This window comes from Mirounga angustirostris, unplaced genomic scaffold, assembly GCF_029215605.1.
Source record: "Mirounga angustirostris isolate CCGP_5_RB_7025 unplaced genomic scaffold, mMirAng1.0.hap1 SCAF_5, whole genome shotgun sequence".
Classification (NCBI taxonomy): Eukaryota; Metazoa; Chordata; class Mammalia; order Carnivora; family Phocidae; genus Mirounga; species Mirounga angustirostris.
In genome coordinates, this window is record NW_026991713.1 from 116,660,619 (window position 1) to 116,680,032 (window position 19,414).

At 38.5% G+C, this 19,414-nt stretch overlaps 1 protein-coding gene across 1 annotated transcript in view; it reads left to right on the plus strand.

Moving 5' to 3' along the window:
• The window catches only part of ARHGAP21 (Rho GTPase activating protein 21), a 124,718-nt gene extending 108,310 nt beyond the window's left edge, over positions 1–16,408 (plus strand). Inside the window, 15 exon segments of the mRNA XM_054507337.2 lie at positions 297–581; positions 2,540–2,604; positions 2,685–2,821; positions 3,677–3,819; positions 4,613–4,768; positions 4,873–4,951; positions 5,611–5,684; positions 5,762–5,851; positions 8,628–8,753; positions 8,947–8,988; positions 9,308–9,413; positions 11,335–11,366; positions 13,922–15,550; positions 15,552–15,572; positions 15,574–16,408. Of these exon segments, the coding sequence (XP_054363312.1) occupies positions 297–581; positions 2,540–2,604; positions 2,685–2,821; positions 3,677–3,819; positions 4,613–4,768; positions 4,873–4,951; positions 5,611–5,684; positions 5,762–5,851; positions 8,628–8,753; positions 8,947–8,988; positions 9,308–9,413; positions 11,335–11,366; positions 13,922–15,550; positions 15,552–15,572; positions 15,574–15,621 (3,033 nt within the window). The 3' untranslated portion in view covers positions 15,622–16,408.
• The last annotated feature ends 3,006 nt before the right edge of the window (positions 16,409–19,414 follow it).

The window sequence follows — 19,414 nt, forward strand, 5'->3', positions numbered from 1 at the left end:
TTTATTCAGTTTACCTTAACTACTTTGCTCATGAACAATACATTTTTTTTTCCCCAACCAGATTAAAGTTGAGATTTCACCATCCTTGATTTTGATAAGAATACCTTGCCTAGCTTGGTTTATGCTCCAGTGTTTGTCATTCCTCTCCTAACAAACGTATATGATCGTGAAGCAGACACCCGCTATATCCACTGGGTGTACACGTGTGTGTGTTAACAGTGTTGCTTGATGTGTTTATCATGTCACCAAGAATTAGACAAACATCAAGTATCCCTGAACTGTTTCGTGTTTTCCAGCGAGTTGGTGGAAGTATTCGGCCGTGGAAACAGATGTATGTTGTGCTTCGGGGCCATTCGCTTTACTTGTACAAAGACAAAAGAGAACAGATGACTCCATCTGAAGAAGAGCAGCCCATCAGCGTCAATGCGTGCTTAATAGACATCTCTTACAGTGAGACCAAGAGGAAAAATGTGTTTCGACTTACCACATCAGACTGTGAATGCCTATTTCAGGCTGAAGACAGAGACGACATGCTAGCATGGATCAAGACCATCCAGGAGAGCAGCAACCTCAACGAGGAGGTGTGTGCTCAAAATGCTGTAGATAAAACCAGATTCTTTCATCACTTTTTTCTTAGGAAGACTCAAAGAATCTGGTAACATTTGAAAAAAATTAAAATACGCTATTTTCACTTGAAAAATTGATCAGAAGGAAAACTCAGGTGTACCTCTTTTATATTATTTTCACTTATTTGAAAATCACCATTACTGAACTACGAAAATAGATAATTCATATATTTTGCCTATTTTCTCAGAAGCAGGATCAGGAAATCCTAGGTACTAGTCCTGGTCATTGCCTTTATGATTAAATCATTCCAGATCTGGTTCCTTATCTCAAAGACAGGATTATTGTGGGGCTTAAGTTATAGTGAAAATACTTATCAAAACAAATTACCGTGTCAATGCAAAGAGGTAACAGATATGAGGATTTTCCTTCATGGAGATACTCAGTTGAGAATATAATAGAACGGGCTGTAGTACAGTCATTGGCTTCTAAGAAAACTCGCATTGTCAGAAATCATGTGAAAAGCCAGTTTTTCTTTTTAATAGGGAATGTTTAGGGACTTGAGAGTTTCTGGCTCACAGCCATCAAGATATTTTTTTACAACAGGAATTTCATTGATAACGTAGTATTTCTAGTGTAATTATAAACTTGACAGAGCAAATTCGGCAGTGATTAAGTCTAGCTTTTGCTCAAGAGTATCTTTTCATATCATTAACACAGTTTTTCTTACATGTTGTTCTCACTTTTTGTGCTCATTGTTACGACAAAAAAAGTGCACATTCTTTTCCCCTAACTCACGAGACACAGGGACACCCCTATTAACTGTAAGGTTATGCAGAGTATGTTCTCTAATATAGTCATTTCCAATTATGTCCAATTCAAATTATGAAAACTTAGGTCACAGGAAAAATGACTGTGCCTTTTTCTCTGATAGTTTACACCCTACCATGTTTGTGGTTAAAAAATTAACACCAGATCCGTGTCAATACAATCTTTGTTCTATAACCAGCACTGTAAAGAGGGCATCAGACCTGAATTTCTTCAAAGTAAACAGGGAAAGTAAGAATATTTTACATGAATAAGTCTCAGCAACCATATGAATGTGTCCTAGTATTGTCATCACCATTTTGCAAACAAGGACAGTGGTAAAGAGAGGTTATGTAATTTCCATAAGGTCACACAGCTGGTAAGTGTCAGGGCTGGGATTTAAACCCGGGCCTGCGATCTCACCCTAGATCTTAATCTCTCACCTGGTAAGTAGGAAGAGTATTTGAACTCGAAATTGTTTAACTCCAAAGCCTGTATTGGTAAATTTTATTGTTCATTATAATCAAAATGAAACAAACAAAAAAAGTTGAGGATACATGTCAGTGTATAATTAGAACCGGTAGAAAAAAAATCATCAGTTCATGGTGAAATCCGAGTTTACCATATAGCATTGTAGAAGTTAATCTGTTGAGGTTGAAAAGCCCAGTTTTAAGCTTTTTCTCTTCTGATAATCTAAGTGCCACTTCTGATACTAAATGACCCTCTGTCTCACTACTCCTATAAATTCATCATTAACAGATTTTGACAGTATTTTTCCATCTTTTATCCAACTGTATTATTTTGAAATGCTGATCATTCTTTCTGGGATTAGAGGAAAAAACTGGCCCGCTCCTTCCCAGTCGTTTATAAAAAATGTCACATCAGGAAGTTTGAGCACCTGCTGCTTGCTGGTACTATTCTAGGGATTGTAGGGGTACAAAAAATAAACAGAAAGCTCTTTTGGCAGTATGTGGGGGGGCACTTGGATCATTTCCTGCAGAGTGATACTGCATGGTGATGGGGAACAGAGATTTTAAAACATACCCACTGAGAGTATAGGAACTGTCCTGGCTAAGCAGCGCAGTACAACAGAGAGCCTCAAAAAAGTAGGGATCCTGATTTATGTTTCAAGCTGACTTTGTATTCTTGCCTCCTGTTTCTTCTGTAGGACACTGGAGTGACTAACAGGGATCTAATCAGCCGAAGAATAAAAGAATATAACAGTCTGATGAGGTGAGAATCCCACCACGCCTACAAGTTAATTCTGGATGTAAAATACACAGTTGTTAAGAAATGTTCATTTCTTTCAGCAGCAAAGCAGAACAGTTGCCAAAAACACCTCGCCAGAGTCTCAGCATTCGGCAGACTCTGCTTGGTGCTAAATCAGAGCCAAAGACCCAAAGTCCACACTCTCCCAAGGAAGAGTCAGAAAGGAAACTTCTCAGTAAAGGTACTGATGTTAGTGTTCCTGGATAAATTTAACAAAGATGATGGGTTAAAGTTGGGATTTTAAAGGTATTTCATGGGGCACCTGGGTGGCCCAATTGGTTAAGCATCCGATTCGATTTTGGCTCAGGCCATGATCTCAGGGTCATGAGATGGAGCCCTGTGTCAGGCTCCACGCTGAGCATGGAGCCTGCTTAAGATGCTCTCTCTCTCCTTCTCCCTCTGCTGCTCCCCACTCTGCTCCCCACTCTGTGTCTCCCCCCCACCCTCTCTCTTGCCCTCTGTAAAAAAAATTTTAAAAAAGAAAGAAAGAAGAAAGAAAGTATTCCATGTTTTTCTGTACCATTTCTGCTGACCTTAGCCCATTGTGAGCTAGCTCAGAGGTCACCTTGGGCCCGGTCTAGGCTAATGGGCTTTCCCTTAAGATGAGTCTTTGTCTTATAATAAAGATGAAGTGAAGGAGAGTATACATCTACATAAAAGACACTACAAATTTAATGCAGAGGATCGAGGCACTGTTATTTTGAGGTAAAACCATCATGTTTCCTTTTGCTAAAATCTCACTATTAAGATGTCACATTGATCCTATTTTCTTGACTGTTTTAAAGAAAACCATGGTACAGATTGTAAAAGGGTAGAAAAGCATAACTGATTCCCATTAAATTATATGGGAGGTTAAAAGGAATGCTATATTAGGAAGAGAATATAATACAGTATTTTGATAAATATAGGACCTGTCATTTATAGTATAGGGCTCTGATGTATATCAATCTTGATAAAGGGCTTTTAAAGTCATGATTTAAACATGCTTGTTTCCATTTTCTTCTTCTGTCTTTTTTTTTTGCATAACAATCAAAAGATGATACCAGTCCCCCAAAAGACAAAGGCACATGGAGAAAAGGCATTCCAAGTATTATGAGAAAGACATTTGAAAAAAAGCCCACTGCTACAGGAACATTCGGTGTCAGACTGGATGACTGCCCACCAGCGCATACCAATCGGGTAGGAGACCCCAGCTGCCCGGACTCCCTCCGGTCATTAGTTCAGTTGTAGGCATTATAGGACCTGAGTGCACAGCCCCTCAGATGACACAGAGTATCGTTAATCTGCTGAGTATCTTCCTCTTCATAGCCCACCCAGCTTCCCTAAGCATTGCTGACCCGTAAGGGTGTGTTGAATAATTTTATCTATAATGCTCTTTTTCTAACATATTGACTCTGAAATAGAGTAATGATTCATCCATTAGGAATGTATCTGAAATGCTAAGAGTTCATTTTCAAATCATGTGTGTTTCTGCTTTTAGCACCTTAAAAGAAGGATGAGAACAAGAACCTGATTAAGAAAGTAATAAATGTAAATGTGCACGTGTGCACGCACACGCACGTGCGTGTGTGTGTGTGTGTGTACAGCGTCCATGTTAGGATTTGTGCCATGAGTTGCTTGATGTTATTCTCTCCCCCTCTTCTCTTTTGGACTTTATTTCCCTTTATTCACCTGTGCTGTTCCCACATTCTCATTACTTCAGACTTGCCTCGTTTCCTCTTCGACGTTCATCTCCCTGGGGACCCTTTTCTCTCTCTCTTGACCTATTCTCCCGCTGTCCCAGATCTCTCTTGCTGCTTCTAATCTATTCCTGGTTCTGCAGTGTCTATATTCTGCATTTTCTCTCTATCAAATAGCAGCAATGTATGTATTTCCTCTTGGATGGAAAGGGCCTCTTAGCTGCGATATACATTACTAACAAATATAAACATTTGTGCTGTATTAAATAAAATATTTATTTCTTGTTTTGCAGTATATTCCATTAATAGTTGACATATGTTGCAAATTAGTTGAAGAAAGAGGTCTTGAGTATACAGGTATTTATAGAGTTCCTGGAAATAACGCAGCCATTTCAAGTATGCAGGAAGAACTCAACAAGGGGATGGCTGATATTGACATACAAGATGATGTAAGTGTGTTTATTTCTATTCAAATACCTGATTGATGGGGTTTTTTTTTCCCCTTTGGTGGTATTGCCTACAAAAATGCCATGTTTCTATTCTGTACACCTAGAAATGGCGAGATTTGAATGTGATAAGCAGTTTACTAAAATCCTTCTTCAGAAAACTCCCTGAACCTCTTTTCACAAATGGTGAGTGAACTCCCACAAAAGATACCAGTTGAAACAGTTTAAAATTACATTGTTGGAAAGCCATAGAATATTAATATTTTGTCAAAGAATGCAGGAGATTTTGTTTAGTTGTTACTTCTCTATAAAGCATAATTATGGCTATTTTTTGGTCATTCAGATTTTTTTTCCCTCCGAATAAATTTCAATGAAAAATAAGAATTTATAAAATTATTTAGGTTCAGTAAAATATAAGTTATCCTGTTCATCCATGTTTGCTTGTCAAGTTAAAAATATATTATTATTCTCTGTCAGAAGTCTTCAGACATAATAAAGTACAGTTAGTAGAAAAACATTTTTTCAGTCAAGCCAGATATTTAATTTATATAAGACACTGTTCTTGATGTTGTGGTTGGGGGACAAAAGAGAGTGGAGACTATAAATATAGGACGTACTCTCAGAGAACTCACATTTTAGGGAATTTTATTTGATGATAAGGCTTGGAGGGTCATTAAAAATGATAGCTGTTTTGGAGACTTACATTTCAAAGGCCATTTGGGGTCATCACTACATTTAAATTTTCGTATTGGGTTTTGAAGTCAAAACTTAAAGGAAATCTCGATCACAACTCACCTAAGCAATTTAAGATAAACTTGTTTTATTCTTCTTATTGTTGTTGTCAGATAAATATGCCGACTTTATTGAGGCCAATCGTAAAGAAGATCCTCTAGACCGTCTGAAAACATTAAAAAGACTAGTAGGTATTATTTTATATTTTTGGAGGTGCAACTGAAATTCAGCCTCTAAATCCGTAATGAAAATAATATGTTTCAGATTCATGATTTGCCCGAACATCATTATGAAACTCTGAAGTTCCTTTCTGCTCATCTGAAGACAGTGGCAGAAAATTCAGAAAAAAATAAGGTGTGTAAAGTACATATTGAAGAGGTGTGCTTTCAGGGGCTTTCGTTTGAAAGATACGTGTTGTTGCTTCATGTCAGTTAAAATCACGGTTATAATTCAACAAAAGCTCTAAAATACACCCTGTTGGCCAATGAGCCCCTCTAAAGATCACTCTTAATAGCAAAAGATCCCAAATTATCAATTGCCACCATTTTTAAAAGACATTTCCTTTTACATTTATCCAGCAAGAAAAATGAAAAGTAAAAAATTTTACTTTTATTTTTCATCTGTACATTTGCGATACTTTTGCACAATACAACAATCAAAATGTACCAAACAGTATACGGGGAAAACTGACAGACATTTTCTTTTTTGTTTTTCAGTTTTAAGCAGATAAGATCTTCTTGTTTGTTTAACAGCATCACATCACCTTAGTCAAACACACCAAAATTTGTTATCCATTAATATTATCTACTACTCAGTTCATGTTCAGTTTTTCCTGATTGATTTCAAGATATGTCTTTTCATCCATATTTGTTTAAATCAGTGTCTAAATGTCCACACAGTGTGTTTGGTTGATGTGTTGTAATCTTAACTTTATATTATTTTTATCCATCATTGATGGTTGTTGCCTAAACCTGTGATATCTTTAGAGGTTGCAAAACAGTGATTTTCTAAATCTCGGGCATTACTTAAAAATACAGAAACAAAGTCATTTGGGTTTCTGGAGAAGAAAAAAAACAGAGTATCACAAGCTCAGGAACACTGCTGTCACCTTTTCCTAAGGGTCATGCCTGCTGAAGGTTGAACAAAATGCATTCATTCGGGTCAGTTTAGTGTCTGTCATGTTCCAGAAGACAGTTGCTCATAGCTGTAGTAAGGCTAGAGTATGAGAACGGGATCAGCCCCTATTACCTGCAGATGGAGAAGTTTACAAGCAATGTTATAATATCCTTTAGATTCTCAATTTCCTCAACAGTGATAGGGCATAAAAGGAAAAAGGAAAAAAAGAGAGTGAGAGAAAGAAAGGAAAAAAAAAAAACCCTATATCAATTAATTGGACTGTTTCCAGAAGTCCATCCAGTAGGATCCAAAAAATTCTCAATATAATTATAGCTGAAATATTTTCTAATTATTTCAGCATTTCCCAAAGCGCATGACATCATTCATCACTTTTGCTGGATGTTAGCAGTACAGGGGACATAGGATCTGATGGTCTAATGAGTTTAGAAAATGGTGAATCAAACAACATTTAACAGGTTTCTTTACTGTAGAATTTTTTTTGTGGCTTTACCATATTAACTAACACTGTGACTCTTGAGGAAGTGGCTAAGGGCATTTCATTTCCCTGACCTATTTGACTACACTTGTGGAACGTCTTTCAAAAAATACAGAATTTGCCTTAAGTAATTAATGAATAAATAAACGGTGCACTATTTATTAGTTTTATGTAGGAGCCAGCTAAAAACTCAGTTATACCCACATAATAAATACGACTGTATACACATAAATAATAATGTGTGTGATCATTAGTCTACAAACTTAAATAAAATCATAGTAGACAAGAACCTAGTAAACATTTTGCATAAGAACTTTGAGATGGACTTGATTTTGTGAGCCACTTTTACCAGTACAGATGTAGAAATAACATCTTCCAAAGGGAGAAAAAGAAACATGCCTGTGTGCCCAGTTCAAGTCAGCCCTTCCTGCAGTCACATTTTCTTTCCACTAGGTCAACTTTCTGTGAAAATACAATGACTTTGATCACAATTTCTCCTTATATCCGTATGATGCTTATTTTGTAGGGTAATGATTCATGTATTACAATAGTTAACACACTAGATTGCTTCAGAATGGGAGATCTGTGCATTTTACACTTTGCACCATACCTAAAATGTGTGTGCACATGTGTGAGCATGTGCATGGCTCTCCCAAAATAGTATAGTAGTGTGGTTCCCTAAACCAGTTTGACTTTTTGAGTTCTGCAGTGATCCCCGCTCCCCCACCGCCCCCCGCCGCGGTATATTTTCAGGGTTGGTTGAAGTTATTTGACATTTTAATCAAATCCTGACTTTAAAATATACCAGACACTGTAAGATACAACAAACAAAAACAAAGGATCTATACTTTTGATAATTGTGTAATTAAACAAGGAATACAAAATACCGTGGAAATGAATGTCCAAACATAGAAGCATGTTATATCGAGATGTTCGGATTGGCACAAGGATAAGCACAGAGCTTTGCAAGTTTTTATTGAAGTAAAAATTGGTCAAAAAAGAATATTTCTGGACATTAGGTTTTTAACTATTAGCACTTCTGATGTACTATGGGGGCAAATTTGGAAAATGTTACGTGTCTTTAAGCATTTTTTTCTAGTTGTTTGGGTTTTTTTTTTTTTTTTTTTTAGTTTTTGAGGGAAAGAGGGTTGCCCTAGTCTTTTGTGAGTTTTTTCCCTTTGATTTTAATATTTTTGTCAGTTAATGCAGCTCTTGCAATACTTGTTTTTAACCAGATCAATTGCTTGCAACCAAAGACTTCATGGAAAAAATGAATGCCAGTTAAGCGTGGTACATTGTCATTAAAGCAGGAAAAAGATGTTAGGTGTAGATTAGCTTATAGAAAGCCTAACTAGGAAGCGTTAGTTTTTTTATACACAATCGGTCAATCGTTCTTCTTTGATTTCTTTTTCATCAAAAGAACCTTTCAGAAATAAAATGCCAGACACGCCAATGGGAATTTAAGCCTCCTTTCTTAAGAAAAATTCTGATATCTTTCAATAACATCCTTTGTTCCAGATGGAACCAAGAAACCTAGCAATAGTTTTTGGTCCAACTCTTGTGAGAACATCTGAAGACAACATGACCCACATGGTCACTCACATGCCAGACCAGTACAAGATCGTAGAGACACTCATCCAGCATGTAAGTTCAGGCTTCGTCTCACCAAGAAAATACTTTTTTTGTGAGTAGCTGGTATTTGGTAGGACAGAATTTGGTTATAATTTTTTTCTCTAAGAAAACTACTTTTTTGTTTCCTATATTATCCTCCAAAATATAGATCTATTCAGGGGGTCCTTTAGTTTCTCTTTTCACCTTTTTTTATTTTAAATTTTAGCATGACTGGTTTTTCACAGAAGAAGGTGTGGAAGAACCTCTTGTAAGTATCGTCCGTCAGCCTTCGTACTGACTTGTTTTCATTCGGGACATACCTCCTGATGCTCCAACAGCGTCAACTTCCTGCTTTGTATGCTCTTGTCCACTTTGCACCCCGGAAGCAGGTCTATAGCTCCTCAGTTTCTGGTCGAATGAAAATACAAGTATGATGCTTATTTTGTAGTTAATTAATGACATGTAAACGATGTAAAAAGTTAAGCAATTGTGTTCCACTCAGTAAATGTGTCTTTTACTAAATGTTTGAATTTTAAAGAAAGTGTCTTTGAAGAGATGATGAAGAGATCTTTGTTTATTAACCATAGACAACGGTGCAGGAGGAAAACACAGTAGACTCGCAGCCAGTGCCGAACATAGATCATTTACTCACCAACATTGGAAGGACAGGAGTCTCCCCGGGAGATGTATCAGGTAACTCTTGCCTGGGCAGTATTGATCTCTAGGTGAAGCTAAATTCTTGTAACATGAAAGAACGAATCAATCATAAGTAACAATTCACTATGATTTTTTCCTTCTCTTCTCCTTCTTCTTTTTTTTTTTCCTTTCTACTAATAAAAAACGGAACCTTCCTTTTCTGATTGATCTTAATTATCTTTCAGTGACTAATGCCATTGGCAGTGCATGGAATTGTATTGCTTGTCAGAATGGAAATCTGAGGGAAATGAGCATGCAAACCACTGTTTTGTTCTTTTTTTTTTTTAATTCACAGTTTCCATGTAATAGTCATCACAAGGTAAAACAGATATATGCTACTGAATATGTGGTTGCTGTGATGGCAGAAAGTACGATCTAGACTGTATAAGTGGTTCTTATTCTTGAGCTAGATGTTCTGTTTAAAAGCAGCAAGTGAAATATGTCGAATTGCTAATGGGCGCCATTTTCATAAATACAGCATATTATTTGTCACTATAGATGTCACAGTAAAAGTCGACCTGATTTGACATTTTCTTTCTGTTTTCTCTCGCCGCCCTAATGTCTGGTTAAGTAGCGGTTTTCATAGGCTCTTTTGCTGACAATTTTCTCCTGCCAAACTGTTGCACTAAATCTAGCATGTTGTTTCACACGCTGTTCTCCCTTTGTCTCTAGTTCTTGTTTGAGTCCTAAAGGGTTTTTTCAGCACTTACTGACACAGGCAAATCTATACTGATGTTGCACAGGCGAAGTGGGAGGAGTCTATCACACGGTAATGTCGCTAGTGGATTCTGTGGTGGCCCTGATGGACAGCTGGAGCTGTAGGAAGAAGGAGGATTGCTGTCCACACTGTAGCTGCCTTGTCTGCAGAAACCCCCGATTCTTGTAAATGCAAACACGGTTGATCTGTGGTGTAAATTTTCTCTTAAAGATTATTGTAAACAGATCAATACTACTTTCTTAAAAGTTTTTCTGCTGTTTCTTGTTATTTCTGAAGCAGACCGTGAGGAGAAATAGCATGGTATGGTCTACCAGTTCTTAAAGTCATAAAGCATTTAGCCATGTGTTCAAAGGGGCGTGGCATGGGGCTCAGCTCATTAATTTTGAAAATCAATTTTCCTCAAGTTGAAAGACGAAATTCCACAATTGGTCTTCTCCTGAATAGTGCTAGCCCCTTCCTACCCTCTTTATAATTGTATAATCTGAGTTTTTGCCAGACAGTGAAAATTATGGTCTCCATTTTTCCATTTCCATAATAGCATTTGTGATAGATAACTACAAAACTGGTAGCAATTTAACCAAACTAGTCAAAAGGATCCCTGCCTGCACGGATATGAAACTGGGGTCTAAAGCGCAAAGATCAACATTATTGAAAAACCAAAGTGACCTGGAAGCAGGGTTACCTAATGCATCCAGATGCATGCAAGTATATGCTTATAAAATTTGAGTTTGACAGTCTGACAAAAATCAGCGTGAACACACCGAGTATGAGTGTCTCAATTTGTAGCTAGGACAACCAACCATCTTTGAAAGTTCTACATTGTGTATCAGTTTCAGATACAGGATGTGGTACATAGTACAATTCTTAAAAAGGTCTTCAAGCTTCTTTATGGCTAGATTTAATATTTAGAAATCTTGATAAACACTAGTGTTTCTGTTTTTGTTTAGTACAGGGCTCCTTTGCCATTCCTCTCATTGAGCTGATTCTGCCTACAATTCACAGCATCCTTTCATGGCGGTGGCTTTCTGTGGTGCAGCTTGCATCTTTGTGAGCTCTGACTATCCACTGTGTTCTCTTGTTCTGTTTGAGTTTTGCTTTCTCATTTCATTCTGTGCCTGTCTTTTCCATAAGTTTTGCATTGTTTGTTGAAAGCAGTAAAGATTGACTAATACTGACCGTGTTTTATTTAACTTCTTACAGACTCAGCTACTAGTGACTCAACAAAATCTAAGGTAAATGGTCTCACACAATTCTGAACTATTTGGCAGTGGGGGAGTTTCCTTTTGGCTGATTGTTACGATTAGGATACAAGTGCCTCCCTCTCAACAAAGTCTTAGAGAGGGAAAAATGAATTCTTAGACTGTGGTAGAACACTGGATTGTGAGTTGGAATGTTGGGTTTTTTCTCTGCATAGTTTAGCCTGATACGAGTAGACGCTTCATTCATTCTTAAATATGAACAAAAGCAGAGAAAATGGTAGAATGTGAGTCTCCATGGAACCATTATCCATTCTCAACAATATGTGGGTGGCCATCTTGTTTCATGTACACTTCACCTCAGTTCCCTCCCCTGGACTACCTTGAAACAAATCCCAAGCATCATACTTCACCTGTAAATATTTCAATAGTAGTATAGATTTCGTTACCACTACACATTGTTATGAAAATATATATTCTTGCCTTCTTTTCAGGGAAATCAGTATTTTTACATAATTTGTGTTCCGTTGACACTACCAATTACACATTTTGAGTAGTTCTGAGAAGTTCTTACTCTTAGAAAGTTTTCTATTAATCCAATTTGTCCAAACTTTGATCTGCTGAGACAGTAGCAGCTAGAATTGTCAATAAATTTCTTACAACTTCGTTCTCCATGTCTCTAAATGAGACATACATATCATGCATAAATATCGTAATGAGGTTGTATATGATTAAATTATAATTCTTGCAGCAAATTTTACAAAATATTCCAATCATATCATATCATTCATTATCACTTACCCTGTGATTTTTACTGGCTTTTTGCCCCAGCTTTTTATTTTGAAAAATTTTAAACCTAGAGAAAAGTTACAAGAATAATAGTTAGCACCCAAACCTTTTGCCTTAGATTTGTCATTTGGTAAATCTTGATATATATAATTTTGGGGGGTTGACTATTTGAGAATTACTTATAGACATGATAACACTTTACCCTTAAATGCTTCAGCATGCATACATTGAGTTTGGGCGCCATTTTCATAAATACAGTATATTATTTGTCACTATAGACGTCACAGTAAAAGTTGACCTGATTTGACATTTTCTTTGTTTTCTCTTGCCGCCCTAATGTCTGGTTAAGTAGCGGTTTTCAGAACAGGGCATTCTGTATAATCACAGTGTAATTATCATACCCAGGTATTTAACATGAGTACACAACATTACTATTTGTAATGGAGTTTTTACACAAATTTCCCCAATTGTCCCAATAATGTAAATGTAAATTGTTTTTTACTTTCCTATACAGGATGAAATTAAGGATCATTCCTTACATTTTATTGTCGTTTTTCTTTAGGGTGTGCTTTAATCTGGGACAGTTTCCTTTTTTTGTTTTTTTGCATCAGAAGATAAGATTTCAGATTTCGATGTAGATTTGGAGTTGAGATTTCAGACCTGTTTGAAATTTCTTCCTTCCCTCTTATTAGATGCGTATTTCTTAATATGTCTTAGTCTGTTTTCAGCAGAAGGTGTTAAAATGTGATAACCAATTAGCAGTGTACTGGATAATCAGGAAATCCTTTCCTGCTTGTAGAAACAAAGTTCTGTTAATCTGCAATTTCATTTTGGTGAATCCTGTTTACTATAACAGCCTAAGTTTTTACTTTTTCAAGACTTCAATATAGTAGTTTTAGTTTGTCTAGGAGGTTTATGACCATAGAGAAATCTACTTTCTGCTTCTGTTACTCAGCATACTTCCTGACTTCCTGCTTGTCTTACATGGTCTGTGGTTATTGACTCCCACCACCACCATTCACTTAGCAGATAGGCATCATGAGCAAACGAGTTAAATAGTTGTGATCAAGAACCTCTTACGCATAGCTAACGAAGCCAGTAGACTGCACTACAACTGTATCAATGATAGTGCTTCTGTGGTAAGGATTTAAGATATTTAATTGACCTTATGTTCTTTGAATTTTCTGATTTTGTTGTTACCTTGAGATAAATGACCCGTTACCAACCTGATTTGCCTAAGGCAAGTCTGAAGATCCAGTCTGGCTGAACTAATGGAAGACCAGAGACTTCCCTTAGTGAGTTTATCTGATACAATGTGTGTATCATACGGTGTCTGTAATTAGAAAGTTGAAGTCAGTCATAAAATTATACTAACCTATGTCTGGGTATTATACTCAGCTATGTCAGGATATTAACTCCTAAACCTGTGTTCCAGATTAAGGAACCTGAAGAATGTGGAGCATCACAGAGGCAGGGGAAGTCAGTAGATGGCAGGGAAATTAACAAGAATGGAAGTGCTAGACAGCTCCAAGCACAAAATACGTCTCCGAGAAACGGATGTGTATGAGCCGTGACATAGCAGCTAAATACCACCAGCTGCCAAGAAACGGAACTAGTTAAATGGAAGTAACAATTTACCTCATGAACAGGTTACAAGGAGGTATAAAAAACTATGTTCTGTCCGTGCTTCTAGAGCTTTAGCAGAGTTAACTCAGTAAGAAATGTTTGGGGAAGGACCTTTTCAGAAGAGGAACTCAATAATGTCCTTGTGTTCACAGTCTCATTTCTCTGATTTCTCTCAGGGTTCTTGGGGATCTGGAAAAGATCAGTATAGCAGGGAACTGCTTGTGTCCTCCATCTTTGCAGCCGCCAGTCGCAAGAGGAAAAAGCCAAAAGAAAAGGCACAACCCAGCAGCTCAGAAGACGAATTGGACAATGTGTTTTTTAAGAAAGAAAACACAGAACAGAGTCACAATGACATTAAAGAAGAATCCACAAAAGAGAGTGAGACGTTGTGCAGAAAACAAAGGATCACCATTTCCAAAGAAAACAATGCCAAGAAGGACCCCGGTGCCCCGAAAGACGAGAAGACCCCGCCCCGAAAGGAGAGCGCCCCGTCGGAAGAGCCCTCGCCGCCGCACAGGGCGAAACACAAGCGGTCACCAACGCTGAGCTGTCGTTTCCCGGCGCTGAGAGAGAGCCCCGGGTCGCCCGCGACCCCCAAGTCCTCCCACTTCGAAGAGACCGGCTCCGACTCGGGCACTTTGCTTAGCACTTCCTCGCAGGCGTCCCTGGCCAGGTTTTCCACGCAGAAATGCACCAGTCCGGAGACGGGGCGCGGCGAGTTTTTGGCCGCCGTGAGCACCATCACGTCGGATTACTCCACCACGTCGTCCACCGCCTACCCGACCAGCCTGGACGGCAGCCGGCTCAGCCCCGACGTGCGCTCGGTGGCCGAGAGCAGGGGCGACGAGGCGGACGACGAGAGGAGCGAGCTCATCAGCGAGGGCCGGCCGGTGGAGACGGACAGCGAGACCGACTTCCCCGTGTTCCCCACGGCGCTGACCTCAGACCGGCTCTTCCGAGGGAAGCTGCAAGAAGCCAGGAAGGCGGGCCGCCGCAACTCGGAGGGCAGCGAGGTCAGCTGCACCGAGGGCAGCCTGACGCCCAGCCTGGACAGCCGGCGACAGCCCTTCAGCTCCCACAAGCTGATCGAGTGCGACACCCTGTCCAGGAAGAAGTCGGCCCGCTTCAAGTCCGACAGCGGCAGTCTGGGGGACGCCAGGAGTGACCGGGAGACGCCCGCCATAACCAGGGTGTTCGACGTCATGAAGAAGGGCAAGTCCACGGGGAGTCTGCTAACGCCCACCAGAAGCGAGGCAGAGAAACAGGAACCCACTTGGAAAACGAAAATCGCAGATCGGTTAAAACTGAGGCCCAGGGCGCCGGCCGACGACATGTTCGGCGTGGGAACCCAAAAAGCCAGCGGGGAGGCAGCCAAGCGCAAAAACATCAAACGCCGGCACACGCTCGGAGGGCACAGGGACGCGGCCGAAATCAGCGTTCTGAATTTCTGGAAGGCGCACGAGCAGGGCGGGCAGAGGGAAGCCGAGCTCTCCGCCGTGAATCGGCTAAAGCCGAAATGCTCCGCCCAGGACCTCTCCATCTCCGACTGGCTTGCCCGGGAGCGTTTACGCACCAGTGCTTCCGACCTCAGCAGAGCAGAAACGGGGGACCCCGCGCCCGAGAACACTGGCACCATCGAGAGAGCCACGGCCGGCGCACCTTGGTCTTCTCAGCCCGCCGCGGGCGGTTCTCCCGGCACCTTGGCTCCAGCCACCAGGCCCCTTCTTTCCATACCACCACAGTCACCCGACCAAGTCAACGGAGAAAGTTTCCAGAACATGAGCCAAAATGCTAGTTCTGCAGCATTATAATGCCCAGCCTCATAAACTTGTCTGAAGCCCCAGGCACTAAAGCACAGTTTCATCCCTGTCTTTAAACTGGGGCATGTCCACTATAGCAAATAAAAAGCTACTGTTACACGTTCCAGTAACTCTGTAAATATTTTCTTGTACCAGAATTGTTATTATGCAGCCTTCATTTGGGCTGGTTTCATCATTTTGCACTGTGGAATAGCTTTACAGTGCATTACTACAGCCAGAAGAACATATATATGTATATTTAAAAATATATGGGATAGTTGTATACAAATGAGCAAGGTATTTGTTGCAACTTACTACACAGTGTATACCCAAGATTACTGAAGCAAATAGCTGGCATAAGTGTGCAGCAAATTTGTTCTTTTGGTTTCATCACTAACAAAAGTGCCTCATCATAAACATCCATTTGGTTATTAGGGTGCCATATTGTTAAAATTAGATAACTTACATTGAATAAATGAATGCATTTTATTGGTAACAAATTTCATTACATTTACCAGTTTTAACACAGGTGGATACGGAACTTGCATTCTCTCGTCATTCCAGGTGGATCTCTGAGTTTTATATTCAAACTTTTAATACAGTTTTTGAGTTTTGTGTGACTTGAATTTTTAATCTTTCTGTAAAATACGTAACTTAAATGAACATATTATATGTGTATCTTTTCTTCAGATACCAGATTTGATATAAATGTTGTAACATAGGTGTGTAGATAGTGACCTGGATGGAACTGGCTTCTTTATCGAGAAGAATATAATTCTGCATGAGGACTTAATGAATCCAAACCTGTGTCATGCCTGTGTGCATACCCAATTAAACACTGGAAATAAAAATTGTTTTGGTGAACTTGGCGTGGCTTGAGGCTTACTGTAATATATTTTTAAATGTCATCCATTTATAACTGCCTTAATTGGTCCTGATTTTAAAAAAATATATATTACCTACTCTAGGGGCACCTGGGTGGCTCGGTCGGTTAAGCATACGACTCTTGATCTCTGCTCAGGTCTTGATCTCATGGTCATGAGTTTGGGCCCTGAGCTGGGCTCCAGGCTGGGCCTGGAGCCTACTTAAAAAAAAAAAAAAAAAAATTGCCTACTGTATTTGTATATTCCATCTCTCCTTTTTTTTTTTTTTTTCTGCTATGGCTGGGCAGGGATCTCTTATAAATGTTTACAGTGGACAACCTCACTTCTGTATACAGATAATATTTATCTTTTCTTTTTTTTTTAATGTTACGTTAATCACCATACATTACATCATTAGTTTTTGATGTAGTGTTCCATGATTCATTGTTTGCGTATAACGCCCAGTGCTCCATGTAGTACGTGCCTTCTTTAATACCCATCACCAGACTAACCCCTCCCTCCACCCCCTCCCCTTTAGCACCCTCAGTTTGTTTCTCAGAGTCCATAGTCTCTCATGGTTCGTCTCCCCCTCCGATTTCCCCGCCTTCATTTTTCCCTTCCTGCTATCGTCTTCTTTTTTTTAATATTTAACTTATCTAGCTAAAGTAATGTGTTGTTTACTTTTTGTTGGAGATAGTAAGTGAAAAGAACATGCATTTGGGAATCAGACTGACTGACACTTCCTAGATATGTAAACTTGGACAAATTATTTAACTTCTTTGACTTTATTCTTTCATATAAATAATGATAGTATCTATTATAAGGGTTATTGGATTTAGATGAGATACTGTTCCAGATACAGTGCCTGCCACACATGACTTGCAAAATATGTCAAACCTGTTCTAAGAAATAATGGGTACTTAAAATCTCAGAATGGTAAGCCTGGAAGGGCCTTGAAAATCATCAAATCTAGTGGTTTTCAACCCTGCCAGACCCAATATTCTCATTCTATAAAGGCTATTTTTTAATTTCTCCTTTACTATTCTGAAGTGAAATTCACAGATAATATAACCTACCTGTATAATAAATCTACATGTATAATATATACTTTATTCAATATAGTATAGGATGTCTGTAATTGTCTTATTATTATAGAAATCAAAGGAAAGTGATTTATAATAAAGTAATATTTTAATATGTGAAGTAGTCAGATATTTGCACCAATATACAGAGTCACTAACAGTGCAATAACTTCATGTCCCATGAATAGTTTTGCGACGTGATTTTCTTAAATGATGGTAAATTCCTAGTTTACGTGGTAGGTGCATTACTGGAAAAGCCAATGTGTTATTAAGATCATCAAAAATACTGGGGCGCCTGGGTGGCTCAGTCATTAAGCGTCTGCCTTCGGCTCAGGCAGGGTCCTGGGATCGAGCCCCACATCGGGCTACCTTCTCGGCGGGAAGCCTGCTTCTCTCTCTCCCACTTACCCTGCTTGTGTTCTCTCTCTGGCTGTCTCTCTCTGTCAAATAAATAAAATCTTTAAAAAAAAATCATCAAAAATACTTTCTTATATGTAAAAAAAGTTAGGTTCAAGGCTCAAATAATTATATTTTATTCATCTCTGCTCTTACATTTGTTAGCTTCAATTTTCTTTGGATCCTGAGACATTTCCTAGATCACTGATTTCCAGCCTTTTTTTTGTTTTTTGATACTTGCTTTTTAAGAGGCTATTTGTTTTATTTTCATTTATTTCAAAACATTTTCTAACTTCAGTTGTGACATTTTTTTAACCTGTGAGTTATTTAGATGTATATTGCTTAATTTCTAAACATTTGGAGGCTTTCTAGTTTATCTTTAAAAAAATTATTTTTAGTATAATTCACGTGATTGTCAAACATACACTGATAGTTTTAAGCTGTTTGAAATTAATGGAGACAGGGAAGGGTGGGTGGCTCGGTTAAGCGTCTGCCTTCGGCTCAGGTCCTGGGATCAAGTCCCACATAGGGCTCCCTGCTCAGCAGGGAGCCTGCTTCTCCCTCTGCCTGCCGCTCCCCCTGCTTGTGCTCTCTCTCTGACAAATAAATAATAAAAAAAAAAGAAAAATTAATGGAGACATCATTATGTAAACCAGCATATGGCCAATTTTTATAAATGTTCCATACCCACTTGAAAAGAATATGTACTCTGTGACTGGCTGCTTTATTATGTTGACTGGGTCAGGCTTCTTAATCATGTTTTTCAGATCTTTTATATCCTTATTAGATTTCTTACTTGGCTCTCATCATTTCCCGAGAGGTGATAAAGTCTTATGCTATGATTACAGATTTATATGTCTCTTGTCAATTTTTTCCTTATATATTTTGAAACTAGTTTACTAGGTGGACATAAATTTAGAATTATTTTATCTTCATGGTGAATTGATCTCTTTTATCATTATGAAATGCCCTTCATTTTCTCTACCGAAGCTGCTTGTGTTAAAGTTTAATTTTATATATTATTGTGACTGTACCAGTTACTTTTGGTTAGTGTTTGCATAGTATATCTTTCTCATCCTTTTATTTTCAACCCTTTTGTGTTTATATTCAGTTTTTCTCTCTTATAGCAGCATATAGTTTTTTTAAATGTAGTCTGATAATCTTCGTCTTTTAACTGAAATACGTAATCCAATTACTTTTAATGAAATTCCTGATGTATTTGGATTCATGGCTGCCATCTTACATTTGTTTTCTACTTGTCTCACAAGTTTTATGTGCCTTTTTCTCTTGTTTCTTGCCTCTTTTGAATTAATCAAATATTTTTGTTATACCATTTTCCCCTTCTATTAGCAGGTTACTTATTTATTCTTTTACTATTCTTTTAGAGACGTTCTTCACCTAATGGAACCTACTTTAAATTAAACATTTACTGCTTTCCACATACTGCTTATTATAATTATATATATCTCCATACCTTGTAAGACATTATTTTTACTTTATACACTTGAATATTCATCTGCATTTACCAA